Source organism: Xenopus laevis, chromosome 1S (assembly GCF_017654675.1).
Source record: "Xenopus laevis strain J_2021 chromosome 1S, Xenopus_laevis_v10.1, whole genome shotgun sequence".
NCBI lineage: Eukaryota > Metazoa > Chordata > Amphibia > Anura > Pipidae > Xenopus > Xenopus laevis.
In genome coordinates this window covers 129,760,445-129,779,319 of record NC_054372.1, presented here as the reverse complement: position 1 = coordinate 129,779,319, position 18,875 = coordinate 129,760,445, and the positions used below count along the sequence as shown (strand labels likewise).

Sequence of the window (18,875 nt, the reverse complement as noted above, 5' to 3'; positions counted from 1 at the left end):
GGGGGCCCGGCTAATCAAGTAAGTGTGGTGTGGTCGGGCCCCCCTTACTCTCGGGGCCCCCTACAACTGTCCCCCCTGATGGCGGCCCTGCACGTCACACACACGACTATTCTTTCCCCAGACTTAAATAAACAATTTTTGCCAAAGTTTTTCTTTAAGCCAGGAGTTGCACATTGTTCCTAGGAACAAATGCATATTTTTTATTTTGATTATGATGTGCTGCTAAATAAGTAGAAAGCCCAGCCCCCCACCAAATTCCCATATAAATTGCATGCCCCTGTCACCCCATTATGCTCAAACGTGCTCATGATTTACCCAAACACATCTGCACAGTTTTCCTAACATTGTAAAATGTATCTCAACCTTCAGCGAATCCTATGCAGTATAAATAAGCTTTTGTAATTATTCTTCATGATGTAGGTGGGATTGCATGACTGTACCTGCACGATTACATCTCTAACTATTAACTTCCTCCTAGATGCCGTGACACGAGCTGGTCAGAAGCTATGTGTGGTTGTCTACCCTCAAATGGACAATAAAGATGAAGATGTGAGTGAAGAGACCAAAGAGCAGAGGGCGCCAATCTATAAACCAAGCTCTGAGGAAGAAAGTGGAGCACAGGCCTGAACTCAGAGCATTCAGCCATCTCCCTTACCCCTCCATATATTCGCTGTCAAGACCTCAGTATACAGATCTATAAAGATGGAAGGAACTTGTGTGAATGCATATATGTACATATGACAGTGTCTGTCTGTGTGGATACCCCGTGTGCCTCTTTGTGTGTACTGGTTATTGCACCATCTTCCTCAGTATACCATGTGCCCTAATACACGTAGGTGTATAATTGTCTGTTTCAGTTACATGTGCAGTTTTGTCTGTACTTTGTACTGTTGGACTTTGTATGTCAGCCACCCCTGTGGTGCCATAATTAGCAGTGCCTGCTTTCTTGGAAAGAAGAAAGACGATGAAATAGCAGCTCTGCTCAGCAACATGGCATATTGTCTTTGTGCTTTGTGAATGTGCAGATCTGAGGTCTTGGCTTGCTGCATATATATCTCCCTCCTGCCCACCCATCCCTATATTGGCAACAGGTTGCTCCTTGAGGGTTACAAATCATTTGAAATGTAAAAGACTGCAGAACCTATGGAACTTGTATTTTGTTATTTGAACTTTGCCAGATCCTATATTTCACAAAACCATGGATTGTGTATCATTTGGCTGCTCCACACTGCCTATTTAACCGTCTCCAATACAGACTGTGCTGCTGGAGCTGGGCTATCACCAGACAATCATGTAATCTGCACAGGACAAACACGCTTCTATTGCTGAAGATTTCCTGTGAAAGCAACAGGGTAATGCATGGTTCCTATCGCAAGTGAAAAAGTGTGATGCCAGCACACTCTAGTGTAGTCTCAGGTCTTTACCAATCAAATACTTTACCCCACCCCCTACCTGACTGAACCAGGTTACTTCAGGGTATTCTCAGTCCAACCCAAAGCTGCGATTAACTGTAATGTTCTGGGATCATCCAGTCCCTTAGTACCGAATTAACACACTCCAGAAATTCTGGGTAATTTCCAGGATGCTCTACATGTTTTATATGATATATATATTTTTTATTTAGGATTTTGTCTTTGAATGTAATAAAATTAATTTTGTGCCTTTTTGGTGAAACATCACATCAGTATTGTTGGTTGTAGTCTGTTACTGAAGCATCTACTGTGCATCTCTTGCACTTTGCAGAGTACATATAGCTGTGGAAGGAAACTAAGGTATTGTGAATACTGTACACAGGGCCTCCATCAGGGGGGCACAGGGGGTACAAGTGTACTGGGCCTGAAGGGGGGCCTGGCAGCGCCAAAGCCATGCCGCCCTGTCGAAGTCCCGACCAGCCAAAATGTGGAAGTGCCGAAAAGCCGAACAGCCATGAAAATAGCCAAAGTGGCGAAAAGACCCGAAGCCACGAAAATAGCCAAAGCTGAAGTCCCGAATCGTGAAAAGACCAGAAGTCACAAAAACAGACAAAATTAAGGTCCTAAAGCAGTGAAAAGATCCAAAATTACGAAAACAGCCGCAATTGAAGTCCTGAAGTGGAGAAAAGACCCGAAGTTATGAAAACAGCCGAAAAGTCCTGAAACGGCGAATAGACCCAAAGTCACGTAAGGAGGCGAAGTTGAAGTTCTGAAGCCACGAGTTCAGGGGACCCAAAATTTTGTTGTACGGGGACCCGTGATTTCTAATGGCAGCCCTGACTGAACATAACAGTGGGTGCATTCAGTTCTTGAGAAGGGAAGACAAAGTCACTGTATGTGATATGCAAGTCATTTCAGATTATTGACATAGAAAATAAATTAGCAAAGCTTCATTTTTTTGTTGCAACTTTGGCCCCGTGCATTTGTTGCACTGCACTCAGGTGCAACTCCTGCTGCCCAGGGAAAACCAATTATATATGCAGTGCTAGCAGTATTTCGTAGCACTGCAAATAAAGGGGCAACACCTGGATAGGACATAGGTGTCTCTTTGCAAATCCCTACCTTGGGTGTCATTTAGAATTTGCAAAGCAAAAGCACCAAGTAGGGGAATTGAGCCAAGAATTAAGTACAGGGGTCCCTTGCAACTGTGTGGACTGTACCTTCAGATGTTTACTATGGCTCAAAGAACATAGTGCAGTTTAGGGTTGCCACCTCCCTCCTTGAAAACCAAACACATATGCTGCATACTGAACTGATTTATGTGCAGCCATGCATCATGCATCTAAATTAATTGCTAATTAGCCATGCAGGCTGTGGATTCCATATGTGTTTGATTTTAAAGGGGTGAGGTGGCAACTCTAGAGGAGCTTGAATCACCTGCCAGGGGTATGGATACACATGCTCTGTGTTAACACTCCAGCACTTGTGCCTCCACCCATGATACCTTACAGTGGTTTAATGAGAGGTTTGGAAAAGCACCTCATCTGCTACAAACTGATTTAAAGAATGTCAATGCTGCACTGTTCAACTTGAGAAGTGTGTTTAAAAAAATAATTGTGTGAAGCAGAGGGTCCCGTTTTCAAGAGCTTATTATGCCAGTGCATCATTTGTAACACTTAGGGGCACATTTACTATGGGTCGAATATCGAGGGTTAATTAACCCTCGATATTCGACCATCGAAGTAAAATCCTTCGACTTCGAATATCGAAGTTGAAGGATTTACCGCAATTCATTCGATCGAATGATCGAAGGAAAAATCGTTCGACCGAACGATTAAATCCTTCGAATCGAACGATTGAAAGGATTTTAATCCATCGATTGAAATTGATCAGAAATTGCTAGGAAGGCCTATGGGGACCTTCCCCATAGGCTAACATTGGTGCTCGGTAGGTTTTAGGTGGCGAAGTAGGTGGTCGAAGTTTTTTTTAAAGAGACAGTCCTTAGTCGAACGTTTTTTAGTTTGAATCGTTCGATTCAAAGTCGCAGTCGAAGGTTGAAGTAGCCAATTTGATGGTCGAAGTAGCCAAAAAAATACTTCAAAATTCGAAGTATTTTTCATTCTAATCCTTCACTCGAGCTAAGTAAATGTGCCCCTTAGCCTCTGTCTTTTGGGGGCTTTGTGACCTATAGTAGTGATGTGGGCTCAGCAGTTTGATGAGCAACCAGTCACAGAAAGAATATAAAATAAAATGTGCTAAAATGGCACTGGGGGTACCCATCCTGTTAATTTTCTCTTAGGGCTCAACCTGCGTTTCAAACGCAGGTTGAGACGCAACATGCTACATTTTTCCTGCGGTCGGCGACTACATGCGCCTGTGTGAGTACATCCCCATGCGTCTACTTCTGCGCTCCCCTGCGGCTGAACGCATAAAAACGGAACGCAGGGGAGCGCAGCTTTAAACGCTCGTCTGTAAGAGCCCTTACAAGCGCATTCCATTTAAGGGAAATTATACCCCATTTTCAACATTAGTTCAATGAATATGCCTGGTTCATAAAAAATGACAGAAGTTTATCAGAACACATGACTGGGGGCACCTTGGAAACTGACAATAGCTCCATGTCAGATTTCAAAATTAAATATAAAAAAATCAGGTTGCACTTTTGAAAAAATGGATTTCAGTGCAGAAGTCTACTGGAGCAGCACTATTAACGGAGGCATTTTAAAAAAAAAACTAGGGTCATCTAATAAAAGTCGGTAAAGGAAAAACTATTTGCTTTGCACAAATTTAATATAGCTTTTGCCAACCCGGAAACTGTTTAGCGACCACTTCCGACAGTGGAAGACTGTTTGTGATTTTCTACAGTAGTTTGCACTAATGCGCAGTGAATGTAATAAAACTTCTTATTGAAAAAGTTGTTATGTTTGCTCCAAAAGATTATGACAACTTCAAGCACTTCTTAAGAGCAATTAAAATCCGCAACGCGCAATTAAAATTCGCAATGCAATAACAGTTTAAGGAACAATATTACATTGCGAGATGTGGATTTTTATTCTTATTGGTGCGAATTGTTTTTCTCTTTGCGACTTTAATTACATTCCCCCCCAACATGTTTTCCAATGACATTATCCCTTTAAGACTTTATAGACAACAATAAAAGACTTAGAAATTGCTTTTACAGTTATGTAGAATTTCTTAGTTAGAAGTTAGAAGTGTGGCAGCTCTCTCAAGTATACATGCAAATATGCATAGGGGAAACAATGCAATATAAAGCAGCGTCTTCCCTTAAAATAATAATTTGTCCTGCACCCTTTCAATGAGTGCAAAAACCAGCAAACAACGTTTATGAAGTAGGACACTATTTCAAAGCATGGTCATTTACTTTCTGTTAGCCTAATAATATCTGCTTTACTGTTAGTGTTGGTAACTTCCGTTTTTAAACTGGAAGTTTCACCTTTTGGCACATTATACTTCCTTGGTAAAACCCCAAGCACCAGGCAATTGCTATAAAGTAGAGGTAAGAGGCAGCCAAGCAGTTCTGCCTCACCCAGCAGCATGGCTAGAACTGCAGTAGTTGTGTAACCTAGGCTGATTCTCGACTCATTTTTATTTGATTATTTTTCTTTTCTAATTACCTTTAATATTATATTTACCTAGCACTAAAACATGCCAGCCAGTACTTCACTTGCAGCATTGCCTTGCAAGTGATTAAAGATGAGAAGGACCACATTTGCATGTTAATGTATCTTCATTCGACTGGTCCCATAGGCCTGCAAAATGATTCACGAAGGGGCAAGCTATTATCCAAAATTTGACCAGCATGTGGGTGGCAAAACTGAGCAAAGATCCACTATATTTGCGTGTATGTACCCTTTACAGCTTGCTTTCAAAAATAATATAGTGAATAAAGTACCCCCTCTTGTAAATTATAAGGATAGTATAACTGTTTATAACTGATGACATCAGAACTCACCGTTTATAAGGATATAATTTACAGGATATTCATGGCTCTTGTGTATTATGTGTATTATATATACTGTGTAACCAGACTGTAAAAGCAGTGTGCAGAAGGAACCTGCTTTGCTAACTCTGTAATGTTTAAAAAATATAACATTTATTATATGATGTTCACTTTTCTGAATATGAGGGGTACAGACATGTGATGTTAAAATCTCCTGCTGCATGTTTTAGAGATTAAGGGAGTCAATTTCTTATTTATATAATGTATCTGATGATATGTGGCTGTCAGAAATGTAGAACTAAGATTATTATGGTCTGTAAATCATTTAATTTTCCTATTTTTTATATGAGAAAAAGAACCTATTGGTCCAGTTTCTGCATATAGAAACCTAAGTGTCAACTGTGGTAAGTATGAATTTGTAGTGAAAAAGTTCAAGAACATACTTTGTGTTATTTGATGCAATAAATGTGCATTATTGCCAGGCTAGTGCTTTTTTTTTACTTGTAAAATATGATTTCTTTGCTGTCCATGATAAATTATCAATTATAACTATTAGGCCTAGTAGCTTCAAACTTTCTGCAAATCAGATGACACAGATAGATATTGTAGCACTTGCATAGTATTGAAGTAGAGTAAGATATATAAGGTCAAAAACAAGATAAACCTTTATCTGAATCTTTTAAGTGCTTAGACCAGACAGATACACTTTATAGCCTGCTACAATATAACCCTTGGATCCTGGCTCTGTATGGTTCACAACTACCATGAATGGCTGCCACATCACCTACTTGCAGAAGTTAGCAATTTAAAAGTAATTTGCTGATAGCCTTCTGCTTTTCCCATGATAGCTTATAACCTGAGTAGCTAAGTGAGGTTCAGTATAGAAGAATATGATTGAAAACTAATGGGATATTGTGCAGTTTACTAGTTTTCAAGGGCTTATTATTAATTTACAGTATATTCAATGCTGCACTGTGGCAGTGACTAGTGATGGGCGAATAAATTCGGCAGACACAAATTTGCTGTGAATTTCTGCGTTTTACCACAATCGAACAAATTTTCAAAACTGCGGCAACAATTTGCTGGCGAAATGTGTAAAAAAATTGACATGCATCAAAATTGGCACGTGTCAAAATTATTTGGACACCCATTGACTTTAATGCATTTGGACCAAATAGTCGCACGTAGAAAAATTGTCGCTTAAGTCAAAATTGATTTGCGTCAAAATTATTTTGACGCCCACTGACTTCAATGTGTTTCGATAATTTTTCGACACAGATTCACCCATCACTAGCAGTGACCCATACTAACCAACAGTAATGACCTTTGACCAATCTAATATACTGCTAAAGGCCCCCATACACGGGCCCAACGATAAAAGCTGCTGATAGACCGAGTCGGCAGCTTATTGGCCCGTGTGTGGGGCCATCTGATGGGCGTCCTTGATCGATATCTGGCCAAAAGTTGATGTGGTCCCGCAATCCGACCGCCTGTATGCCCTCCATTCTGATACGATCATTGGGTCCTAGGGCCCACGATCGGATCAGCCCGATATCGCCCACCTCAATGTGGGCATGTGGGAGATTTCCAACATCGCCAAATGAGCAGATCTCCCTCTGTATGGCCACCCTTAAGGTGGCCACAGACGTAACAATTACGATCTTTCTTGGAAAAGATATTTCCAAGAAAGATTGTTTGTTTCAATACACACGTGTAGAGCTGAATCGTCAGATATAGAGGTAGATATATAGGTAGAAACAATAGAATTCAGCACTAACAATGGGCGATGTTTGGGTGCCTTCAAAGGCACCCAATCAAAGTTTTCCATCCAGCCACGATCGATGAGCCGACCGATATTCAAGTCTTCTGCCGATATCAGTCGGCTCTTTTCCAACCATACACGCACCAAATAGCAAAAGAAAATTTGTTTCGTATGATATTATTTGTGCGTCTATGGCCACCTTTAATGTGAGCCAGTATGAGTAAATCATCTCTTCAGACTCTGCAATACCACTGTAAGAAATGAAAGTGATAAGAATGGTCTGGCATTCTGGGCCCTTACTGATTGGGATGGGAGGCAGATTTGCTCTTGGACATCCATTCCAAGCACAGGGGCTAAATTGCCAGGGTTTGGTTGGATTGGGATGGGATTGGTAGATCAAAGACATGGTTAGTGCTAGCGTATGGGGCACCACAACTGCAGATGGCTATACTGTTGGCAAGTGACCCAGTGTGTTATTACAGAGACCAATAATTGTAGGCCTAAACACAGAATTCACAAAGAATCAATTTTTAATATATGCTTAATATAAATGCTTACATTTATTCAATACAAATATGCCACTATGTAACCCAGTTTTAAAGTCACCATGATGTAAAGAAATCACTAGGGATGCACGGAATCCACTTTTTTGGATTCGGCTGAACCCCTGAATCCTTTGCGAAAGATTCAGCTGAATACCAAACTGAATCCTAATTTGCATTTTTTACTTCCTTGTTTTGTGACCAAAAGTCACGTGATTTCCTTCCCCACATATGCATATGCAAATTAGGATTTGGTTCAGCCGGCCAGAAGGACTCGGCCAAATCTGAATCCTGCTGAAAAAGGCCAAATCCTGGCCGAATCCCGAACTGAATCTTGGATTCGGTGCATCCCTAGAAATCACATTGGGAATTGATAACTGAGTAAAAAAAAGTGTAATGTGTTCTCCAAAGAATAATGGAATGTGTCTATAGTGACAATTAAAGAATCTTGAGCCCCCAGTGATGGTCTGTGTGCTCCCTCAGAGATCACCTGACAGGAAATAACCGGAAGAAGTGTGGGAGTTAAAACAAATCTTTGTCCATTCATTGGCTGATGTAACCTAACCTACATATGTGCTCTTGGGTAAGCACAGTGAATCATATGAGCCAGGGGGTGGCCCTTAATACTTAAAATGTCAGTTTTTCTATTTCGGATTATCCAGTGGCACAAAAAAGTATATTTTCATTTAAATGGTGTATTAAGATGAAGCAGTGTTTGACATATGGGCTGTTTTATGCAATATTTTACAGGCTCGCAATGTTCATGAGCATAGTCTCCCTTTTAGACAGTTCCTTCAAAAGTTTCAAATGGTGGGTCTTCATATTGTCGCTCCTAAATGGCGCTCTTGCCATTTTTTGTCTCATACTCTTATACCTGCTCTGTGCAAAGGAATGAGTTAATATGTATACATTGCTTACAGTCACCATATGTGTGAACCGTTACTGCGTGCTCTGGGGCCGGGTGGTGGGAGCTGATAAACTGATAGCACTGTTCAGATTGCACCAGCCCAATTGGGAAATCTGTTGTCTTCCTGAAGAGCACATCAGCGGTGGAGGGGGAGCAGAATCTGTGAGCCACGGGGAGGGGACATACAGTGACACAGAACGTGACCCCCCCTTCCCTTTGCATTTTGAGCTCAGAGTGGCATTGATCGACAGGTGTATAGTTGTGACCCTCAGGAATAAGCCACAAGGTGTAATAGACCTCTCCCTCGCTGCAAAGATATACCTGTGAAAAAGAGTGCACAAGTGGGGAAGCATCACTTGAGGCAGGTAATACCCTATAATATATATAATATACCCTAATACCATGTTTTAATCACTTTCTAAGGGTAACTTAAAACATAATTGTTTATAATTACATGGTAAGTGTTAAACGACAGAAAAATGACCGCTTTGTGCTGAAATGTATGCTCAGTAATTTTGTTTAAAACACTTACTAAGATTCATGAAGGACATGTGTGCAGAATGCTATTCCCTCTTTTCCACTGTTGGACCACCATGGCCATTATTCAGGTTATTTAGGTTTGCTTCATTTCATTTAGAAACATAATTTTATACACGAGCTGGCATTTGGAAGCACAATTTTCGATTTCACAAAAATAACCGTAAAACCAAAAGGTCTTATTTCTACGACCCATTAAAATAAGGTTCATAATGGATCTAGTTATATAAGTCTTATGTTAAAAGTTCAGATTTCACAAATGTGATATTCATTTATAAACCACATCTCATTATAAAACACGGTAATTATGTTATGTGTTCAGCTATAGAAAATGGCTGGTGTATACTGGATTTAAAGGATACACCTTTGTTCAACGTAACTTCAATAAATAAGGGTTGCCTGGCATTTGAATCAAAAAATCTATATTTTTGTTATTTCTTGTGATTAAGACTCCATGTTTGGTCCTTGCGATGTAAATAATTACATTACCAGCACATAGATAATCCTTCTGCTTAATCAAAACCTGCATATCTGTGAAACAAAAGTCACAACAAAGGGGTAAAGGGAAGGGATTGTGCATTGGTGATCTAATTATCTACATCGCAGGGACCAAATGTGGGGTAGCTTTCATTTCCCTGATTGCCCCGTTCAGCTCAAGAAATAACAAAAAACATAGTTTTTTTTCAGGATTAAAACAATAGGCAAAAAACTATTCAACACAAACGGAACTGTCACTTTACTGTATATGTAATATTGTTTAATATACTGATCAGCTATGCAAAAAAAGTGTGTGAAGAATGCTATTCCTTCTTTTTTATGTGTGTGTGTATCCAAATTCAAATAGATCGATGATAGATAGATAAATAGATAGATGATAGATAGATAGATAGATAGATAGATAATAGACAGATAGATAGATAGATAGATTGATAGATATATAGATAATAGATAGATGATAGATAGATAGATAGATAGATAGATAGATGATAGATAGATAGATAGATAGATAGATAGATGATAGATATATAGATAATAGATAGATGATAGATAAAAGATAGATAGATGATAGATAAATGATAGATAGATAGATGATAGATAGATAATAGACAGATAGATAGATGATAGATAGATGATAGATAGATAGATAGATGATAGATAATAGACAGATAGATAGATAGATAAATAGATAGATAGATAGATAGATAGATAGATAGATAGATAGATAGATAGATAGTGCATATGACATAATTAAATCAGCTTTCTAAATTTCATTGGATTGGGTCAAAAAATGACCCAATGTTTTAGCCATATCTAATTTTTGTTCATTTAATTTGTATGTGTGCCACCTAGAGAAATTGCCACCTGATTCTGATAACTGAAAAAATCATACCAACTGAAACAAACCCAAACCAAAGACCCCATATGTTGCACTGGACATTTCATTTTTCAGTACATGTGTTATGGGTAATTATTGGTTCGCTGATATAAATGAACTTTCCTGAAGCATCAACTAGAAGGCAGTGTATATCAGGTCACAGAAGTGATTTTTGTAGCATGGCATATGCCATAGGGTGACTCAAAGGGAATTTCACCATACATTGTATTCACACCTATAAATCCAACTCATAGTGATTACAGGTGTGGAACCCCTTATCCTGCATCCTGGTATTTGAAATCCTGGAAAAACATCAGAGAACCCACATCCAGATCCAAACTTTGTCAAAATACAAAACAAACCATGATTTTTCAAGATGTGGGGGCATTTATGAGTTCATTGACTCTTTTCATCTCTTATCCAATCATTATCTGAATAGAGGATTAGACAGGACTTTTAATTTAACTTATGCCTGATTGGTCAGCTTTCCAAATTAGGTAGAACAATTTATCTGGCTAGGGTTACATCACTTTTCTGTACTATTTTCCATAGTTGCTATTAACAACATTAATATTGTCTGTATGAACATTTATCTGCCATCAAATAAGCTGCAAATGTCACAGAGAAATGTAACAGAGAAGTAAACAGGTTGATAAATGGAAAATACCAGTGCTAATAAACTGATGGGAAAGGTTATTGATATGGATATGTATAGATAAGGAAACATTAAACTTGGTAAAGAAGCATGATGTGCAAAGGTATAAAGATTTTCTCTTAGGGAAGTCATTTTCCTTTGAACTTTTGACTTCCCTATCAGAAGGTTTTCATCTGCAGAGACAAGATACCTAGGAAATGACAAGCCCAAATTAATTAGTTTTTACCGACTTTTCTCCAATATGCCTCTGTACTCATTATTATATTTTATCTATATAGAGCCAACATATTACACAGAGCTTTACATGTACACCCCTTTATCTCGCTATACACAGTATGGTTGGGGACCCCATCTAGTGTGCAGTTACATTGTGTTGAGTGGGCAATGTACTATCTTCTCTTAGTATTCACTAAGGGAAGATATATACTAAAACTAAGCAGTCTTTATTAATATACCCAGTGCACAGAACTGTTGTTCTGTGTGTCATGTTCTTCAGTTAAGACTCATCCTTTTGTATCTCTTAATGGAAAAGAAAGTCAATAGAACATATTAATGGAGTAGTGTTTCTTTGTTAAACAATCATAGAGGGGCATGATATTTTAAGTGCATTGAATCTTCAGCTTCTGCAGCTGAGCCCTCCATGCTTTTGGCAAGACTGTATAATATGTGACTGCTTAGAGATGGCCCGTATATGTACTGCCTGTGCAAGAAATGGTGTAGGAACATTTAAAGGAACAGTAACACCAAAAAAGTATTTTAATGTAATTAAAATTGAATGTTCTGTTGCCTGCACTAATACAATTGGTGTGTTTGCTTTAGAAACACTTATATCGTTTTTTAGAAACCAGCTGCTGTGCAGCAATGGGGGCAGCCATTCATAGCACAGGTTACATAGCAATGTATTCTGATACAGAGCTTTTATGTTATCCACTAAGTATCCTGTGCCTTTTCCCATATTCCAGCATGAATCGCTTCGCCCATAGCTACACAACAGCCTGTTTATATAAACTGTACTAGATTTTCTCAAGCAAACGCATAACTTTTATCATTGCAGGGCAACAGTATATGATATTCTAATTACTTTACAATGCTTCTCATTTTTGGTGTTACTGTTTCTTTAATATGAAACACCAACAAACACAAACAAGCATTTTAGATGAGATGTCCTTCAAATCTATGTTCTGCCTTAACAATACTGAAATATGTAAATGGGCCGTCTAATGATCAAAAGGTTACCTGAGGCAAAGAGGACCAGTAAAATAATGTTTGTTGCAAAGTAGGTTGTTCACCTTGCCCGCAACCGCCGGGCCACGGGCCAAAACCGGGGAGCGGACAGTCCTGAACTGGGCCACCGAGCCTAGCCTGCAATTAATGCCGGCGCATTGAATTGGATGCCGGCATGCCTGAATTGGACGTGCATTTGCCGCTGCCCCCCCAACACCCTCCTGACCCCCCCCTGACCCCTCCCAACCCCCTGACCCCTTTACTTTTTTCTTTTACATCGGTCCCTGGTCCAAAAAAGGTTGGGGACCGCTGCTCTACATCATACTAAAACAGAAATGTCCAAAGTCAGGCCGGGGGCCAATTGCAGACTGTTTTCGAATTTACAACGGCCCTCAGCCTCCATCATGAAATTAATAATAATGCGGCCTCCCAACACAGTGCAGTCAGGAATCCCATAGCAGTTATATTAAAGCACATTAGTGAAATGATCTGCCACTTGGTCTATACTGCTGCCTGTGTGCTGAAGGTGTTAGTAATAGACAAGTACTGGCACATAGTGACGCACCGATCTCGCATACTTCTTTAGGGCTGAAGGTGTCAATAGATGTACTGACATGCCAGTACAGTAAACTAAAGAAGTATGGCGTCACTACTTTCCAGTGCGTGTCTATATACACCTTCAGCACACAGGCAGCAGTATAGACCAAGTGGCAGATCATTTCACTAATATGCCCAAATATTACGGCTATGCGATTCCTTGTTTAAATGAGTTAAATGATGTTAATGGTTCAAAGAATGTCGGGCTGAATAGTCGGCCCCCACACATTTTCACCTCACCAAATCTGGCCCTCATTGCAAAAAGTTTGGACACCCCTGTACTAAAAGTTAACTCAAAGGTGAACAACCCCTTTAAAGGTAGCTGTTAGAGTTGATAAAATAGTTGCTGATATACCATATGCAGCAATTAAATGTAGCAAATTGTAACAGTTCAGAATCTGCTCCTGAATCACTGAGCTACCAGACCAAGACACCAGAGACAGGGACATTAAACTTCAGTTTTAAAAAAATTGGTAAAACATAAAAAATGGATAGCAACCGATAAAAGTCTTTATTTCTGGTGAACAATCTGAAAACCACTGAATTGAAATTACAAATGACATAATAGATTACAAAGGGTCAGGTTCAATTTGATAAGAAAATCCAGTCTCCTTATTCAATTCAGACTGTCCCACAGAGCCAGATATAATTCAATGAGAAAAGTATATATCACCATTTATCACATAAAAATTGTATTGAAGTCTATGGGGGAAAAATTGGAGCAGAATTATGAGAAAAGTGTTTTTCTCCTTAAATTGAAACACCCATAAATTTTCATAAAATAAAGTTTTTTCATGGAATCAAATCTGAACCAAATCCCACTTGCCATAGGAACGTGGTCATCTTTAAATTTGTGTTTAGTCAAGTAGTCATTGCTTCACCCTGAACTCATCCTTAATGTAACTTGATTTTATTTTTTCAGCTATTCATTGTTGCCATCAATGTGAATCCTGCATCCAGGAAGTCAGCGAATCAAGTGTACAGAGAACATCTGTATAAGTCAAGTGTTCAGAGAACATCTTAGAGAAGTGAGGGACCAGGGGACGTGTCAGAGAATCGAGAATGTCCCACGGCAGTTATTATGAGTATGAGAAGAGGGGTCAAGGTTCAGCATATGCAGCCCGTTTGAGTGGGCCCCATTCAGAACTTGTAGGGGGCAATCTTTGTGACCCTGAGACATCTGTGGATTTGTCATCTTACATGGACACAGGAGAAGAGATTCTGTCTGATCTGTTTCCTCTTAAACAGGATCGGCTTAAAGGCACGTATCCTTATATGCCTCCAGAAGGACTGCCCTCTGCTGCCATGTATGGGTATGCCCCAAGCAATGCTCCAGAGCGCAGAATGGGGGGGTATGAATCTGGGGGGGTAATTGTAAAGGAAGAGACCCGTGGAACCCACAGGAGTGTGTGTAACACTCTGCAGTATCAGGCGGCACAGTGCGCACAGACAGCAATGCATCTGCCCTCTCCTCTGGAGGGTGTACATCCTGCCCTGCGAGTTCTCAAGGTAAGAAGGTTAAGCACTCTGATTCTACTCTACTAGATCAAGTCTCAAATCTACACCCCCTTTATCTGTGTTTGTCTCTTTCCACTTGTGATTATTACCCTTGATCCAGGGATGGCCTTAGGTTCTTTTGATCTGAAATAATAATAATAATTATAAATGTGGCAGTTCCAAATTTTATTTAGTGATGTGCTGCCATTAAGAGAATAGTAAATAAGCAAGGATAATGTTTTAATTTTTTATGTTCCAGAACTGCAGTTTTTGACTTATTGCATTGCAAATATTTGGTCAGTTTATAGAACTGAAAATTGATTTTGTTTTTACTTCTTTTTTTCTTTAATTATTGCATGTTTTGTTCTGTAGCTGTCTAGTTTCTAATTTAAACGTTTAAACTTCTAATTTAAACGTTTGAACTTCTAATTTAAACGTTTAAACTTCTAATTTAAACGTTTAAACTTCTAATTTAAACGTTTAAACTTCTACTTTAAACGCTTGTTGTGGTCCCACTGACAACCAACAGGGGTTTGAATGACAAACTGGGACATAAATGAAGGAGAATGGGAACGGAAGTAATGTCTTAGAATATGTATTTTTCTTATTGCTAGCTGCTGCCAATCCCAGTAAACAGAAAGCATTTACATTTCCGGTTACAGAGAGGCATACTAGAAATGAAAATACTTTCACATACATAAAAATAGAAAACGAAAACCAGATATGAATTGTCTTTTTAATATTGATGTCTACATCATACTAAAAGTTAAAGGAAATCTAAAGTCTCCCACAGACCATCCACATATCTTATTGTCCAAAGTAGCAGCATCTGGTTTGCTTTACTCTTCTTCTGTATTTAAAAAACCTGTTGATGTCTATGACCATTTACCCTCCTATCTAATGATCAGATCAATGATCAGCTATGTGCAGAACAAGCATTGTCGTGAGACTACTGCCAAATGAGGATGGGATTGATTCATTAGCCTCCCCTTGCTCCTGTGTCTGGACTCACAGACACTATTCATAGAATTTGGGCACTCACTCTTGCAATCACTCTTGGAACCATCTGGTTTGGCTTTGCCCTTAGACCCTAATGTTTTTTTGTTTTTTTTTAATATCTGATGCAAAACACCCTCCTTGTTTATGCTTGTACTCTATTCAACATCTATTGTCCAGTAATTTTTCAGGGCAGTGCTGGCTTCAAGTGCTACTACACAAGATTGTATGATTTACTGTGCTCATGGACAAACCAAGGTTACAAATACATGATTGGTTATATTAGCCAATGAATGGACAGAGCTCTGGCTTTTTCTCTTCCTCACTTATTTGTATAGTATTAATCACACTGGTGCTCAATGCAATTAGTGCTGCCAGGACTGCCCTGACTCTACTTTAAATATAAAGAGAAAGAACATTTAAGAAAAAATAAGTTCCTATTGCTAAGAGAACCATGGGAAGCAGCCCACCAAAAACATTCTAATAAACTTTTTATGTTCCATTGCTAATCCTAACTGGGTTAGTACTGAACTGTTAGGTTGTTGTGGGTAAATTCTGCCTGCCCAAATGTAGACACTAATTATGTAGAAGTTTTGCTTTTACTTTCTGCACTCCTGTCTCTTATGTAAATTTGTTTCACTTTACAGGGGTCTATCTCAGGGATGTTATCTAGTCCACCTTTAAAAGATATGGCATCAAAGGGTAAGAAGTGTTTGAGTAAAGACAGCCTGGAATATCGCCTACGCCGGGAGAGAAATAATATTGCTGTGCGCAAGAGCCGAGACAAAACCAAACGTCGAAACCTGGAGACTCAGCAGCGTGCCCTGGAATACATGACAGAAAATGAGAAACTGCGAAACCGTGTCCAGCAGTTGACCCAGGAGCTCGATGCGTTGAGGGGTGTATTTAGACAGATTCCTGAGGCAGCAGCTCTGAGCAAAGGATCAGGCGGGTGTAGCTGATAACCCAAAAAAGAATGCAGATTGTTACCTGTTCATTTGTCAAAACGAGTATAGGGTATCCCCACAGTGGTTTTCTAGAGCCCTATTATTTATATAACATAGGGCCTTCTAACCCTTGTCCGTTCCGCTGTTGTTCAGCAACAATTCTTACTATCCACTGACAAGATCTGACTGATTTTGGGTGCTTGGATTTGTTCTTGAACAATCACTGAAGGGCCCCAGATTAGGCAAAACAAATATACAGTGTTACACTTCACTATCTATGCCCCTTTTTTTGTCTTTAGAATGCAAACCCGAAATTTGTTGTATACATATGTTTGCAGGCTGGTCTGGACTGAGATTTAAAATAGGCCCTGGCATTCCAAGTACACAGAGGCCCTAATTGCCCCCACCAGCCCAATTAATAGGGCATTTTACAGCAGAACCCACAGATTGCCAGTCCAGGCAGGAAAACACACTCATGGCAATCATACTGTGACAAATTCCAGGAGCCACTAGATAGTTCTGTATATACAAGTTCTGAGTAACAGCTCTGAATGAAGAAGAATATATATGACATCATACAGAATTGCGAGACTCTAGGGATCACAATCATGAATTCCTGGAACTGTTCCCACAGATTAGTCAGTTCTCTCTGTTTTCATGATGTTTGTGGGTGGGAATAAAATATACTGTAATGCTTGGGTGTTCAATAAAATGGCCAATAAACAATGTGTACAGCAATGTCCATCTGCTCATATACATTAATATGCATAGCTGCATTTTACCTTTCTTTTAGCTGTGTACTTTGGGTTGATAAGATGAAAAGAAAAGGGCAGCTCCTTGGGGGGGAAGGGGTCTAAAAATTATAATATAAAAAAAAAGGAATAGAACATTTTATATAGGTTCTCCTATACCTGAGTAATTAATTCTATTTTGGGAATACATATATATATATATATATATATATATATATATATATATATATATATATATATATATATATATATATAGCGATATATGTCTAGACTTATCCACAGGAACAGTCACAACAAGAAGTGAAACAGCTATATTTCGGTACCCAGTGTGCAGTTATTTCTGCTTAACCCATTTCATCTCAAACGTTCCTCTTGCTCACTGACTGTCCCATTTGTCTGTGGGTTACGAGACCTGTTGTAACTTTATTCCCTGTGCTCTGACTGCTGTATGATAGTCATGCAGTTAATGTGTCCCCAATTTGCCTTTTGTTGTTTTTCTACTCTCTCTCATTAAATTTTTTGCCTCCTCACTATTCCTCCCCATTCTCTAGTTTTCTGTAAAACTCAAAGGGGATGTTCTTATTACAAAACCACTTTTTCACAGCTAATTGTGACCACAGACTTGCCCCATCATCCTGTGGGAGGGAGAAAAGGGGAATGGAGTGGTTAAGGGGACAGGAAGACAGGGGTAAAATAGATGGGGTGTGCGTGATGTAGAATTACAGTATATAGTCTTTATAATGTGAAATGCTCTCTGTGTGTAGTTACGCAAGCCTGTAGCTGTGTCTATATTATCTCTGCACATATCTTGTTCATTACTATTTAATATACTCAACTTCACTTTCTAAAGGAGTATTTGTTTCTCACAATATAGGGGTAATGAGTATAAAAGCTTGCACCAGGTCTTATCACCATAGCAACCAACCAACAGGCACCTGTCTAAAGGCGCACATCTAATTGCTGTAGATTACAAGACCCGGCGCACCACGTTAGTAGCCCCTAGGCTCGGCGGCCAGGGGCCAAAACTGTCCGCGGCCCGGCAGATGGGGACCCCAGCAATAGCACACTAGAATGATAGAACTGATATGCTCAATACAATAATAAAATATAAATAAATACAAAATACAGGTACATTCAAGATTACAAATAAGCGTTAAAAGGCAAGATAAAGTAGGTCCCTACCCCATAGAGCTTACAATCTTAGTGGTATAAATTGAATTTGATTGACCAATTAAGTTTAAAAAAAAAGCAAATCACAACATGGGACTTTATGCGGCCAGCTTGTTTAGGAAGCCTTTGCTAACATAGCAACTAACTGGACTGTTTCATTAGAAGACATGATACTTGAACTGGCAGGTTGTTAACTAGAAAGAAAGTCAGAATTTAGGGCTCATACAAATGAGCAGGAAAGAACAGCAACTATTAATTTAAAGGGCCATAAGGAAGAGTAGGCTGCGATCTTTCCTACACTCCTCTACAGCTGAATGCATTTAAACTGAGTGCAGAGAAAAAAGCTCATCTGTATGAGCCTGAGTCCTAAAAGACATACACAAGCCGATAAAAGCTTATTGGCCCGTGTGTGGGGCCCTCCGATGGGCTTCCCCGATCAATATCTGGCCGATGTTTGATCGCAGACAGCATCAGTTCATTGATGCAGTCCTGTGATTCGACTTCCCGTATTGCCTGCATTATGATTCGATTGTTGAGCCCT

The 18,875-nt window shown here is 39.3% G+C and overlaps 2 protein-coding genes across 3 annotated transcripts in view; both read left to right on the top strand.

The window, feature by feature from the left end:
- Nucleotides 1-1,679, top strand: part of slc7a8.S (solute carrier family 7 member 8 S homeolog) — a 32,788-nt gene extending 31,109 nt beyond the window's left edge. For both annotated transcript variants that reach the window (NM_001086186.1, XM_018232908.1), the window contains 1 exon segment: nucleotides 479-1,679. In NM_001086186.1, coding sequence (NP_001079655.1) covers nucleotides 479-627 — 149 coding nt within the window. In that variant the 3' untranslated portion in view covers nucleotides 628-1,679.
- Nucleotides 1,680-8,324: 6,645 nt separating this feature from the next.
- Nucleotides 8,325-17,140, top strand: cebpe.S (CCAAT enhancer binding protein epsilon S homeolog). The gene is made up of 3 exons (XM_018243908.2): nucleotides 8,325-8,949; nucleotides 13,895-14,481; nucleotides 16,113-17,140. The coding sequence occupies exons 2-3, from the start codon at nucleotides 14,035-14,037 to the stop codon at nucleotides 16,425-16,427; spliced, it is 762 nt and encodes a 253-aa protein (XP_018099397.1). The 5' UTR covers nucleotides 8,325-8,949; nucleotides 13,895-14,034; the 3' UTR covers nucleotides 16,428-17,140.
- Nucleotides 17,141-18,875: the final 1,735 nt, after the last annotated feature.

Excerpts from the sequence above, each read along its gene's own strand:
- cebpe.S (XM_018243908.2), top strand. The coding sequence starts at position 14,035 with ATGTCCCACGGCAGTTATTATGAGTATGAGAAGAGGGGTCAAGGTTCA. Across the intron at positions 14,482-16,112 it reads CTGCCCTGCGAGTTCTCAAG|GGGTCTATCTCAGGGATGTT; the intron begins GTAAGAAGGTTA and ends TTCACTTTACAG.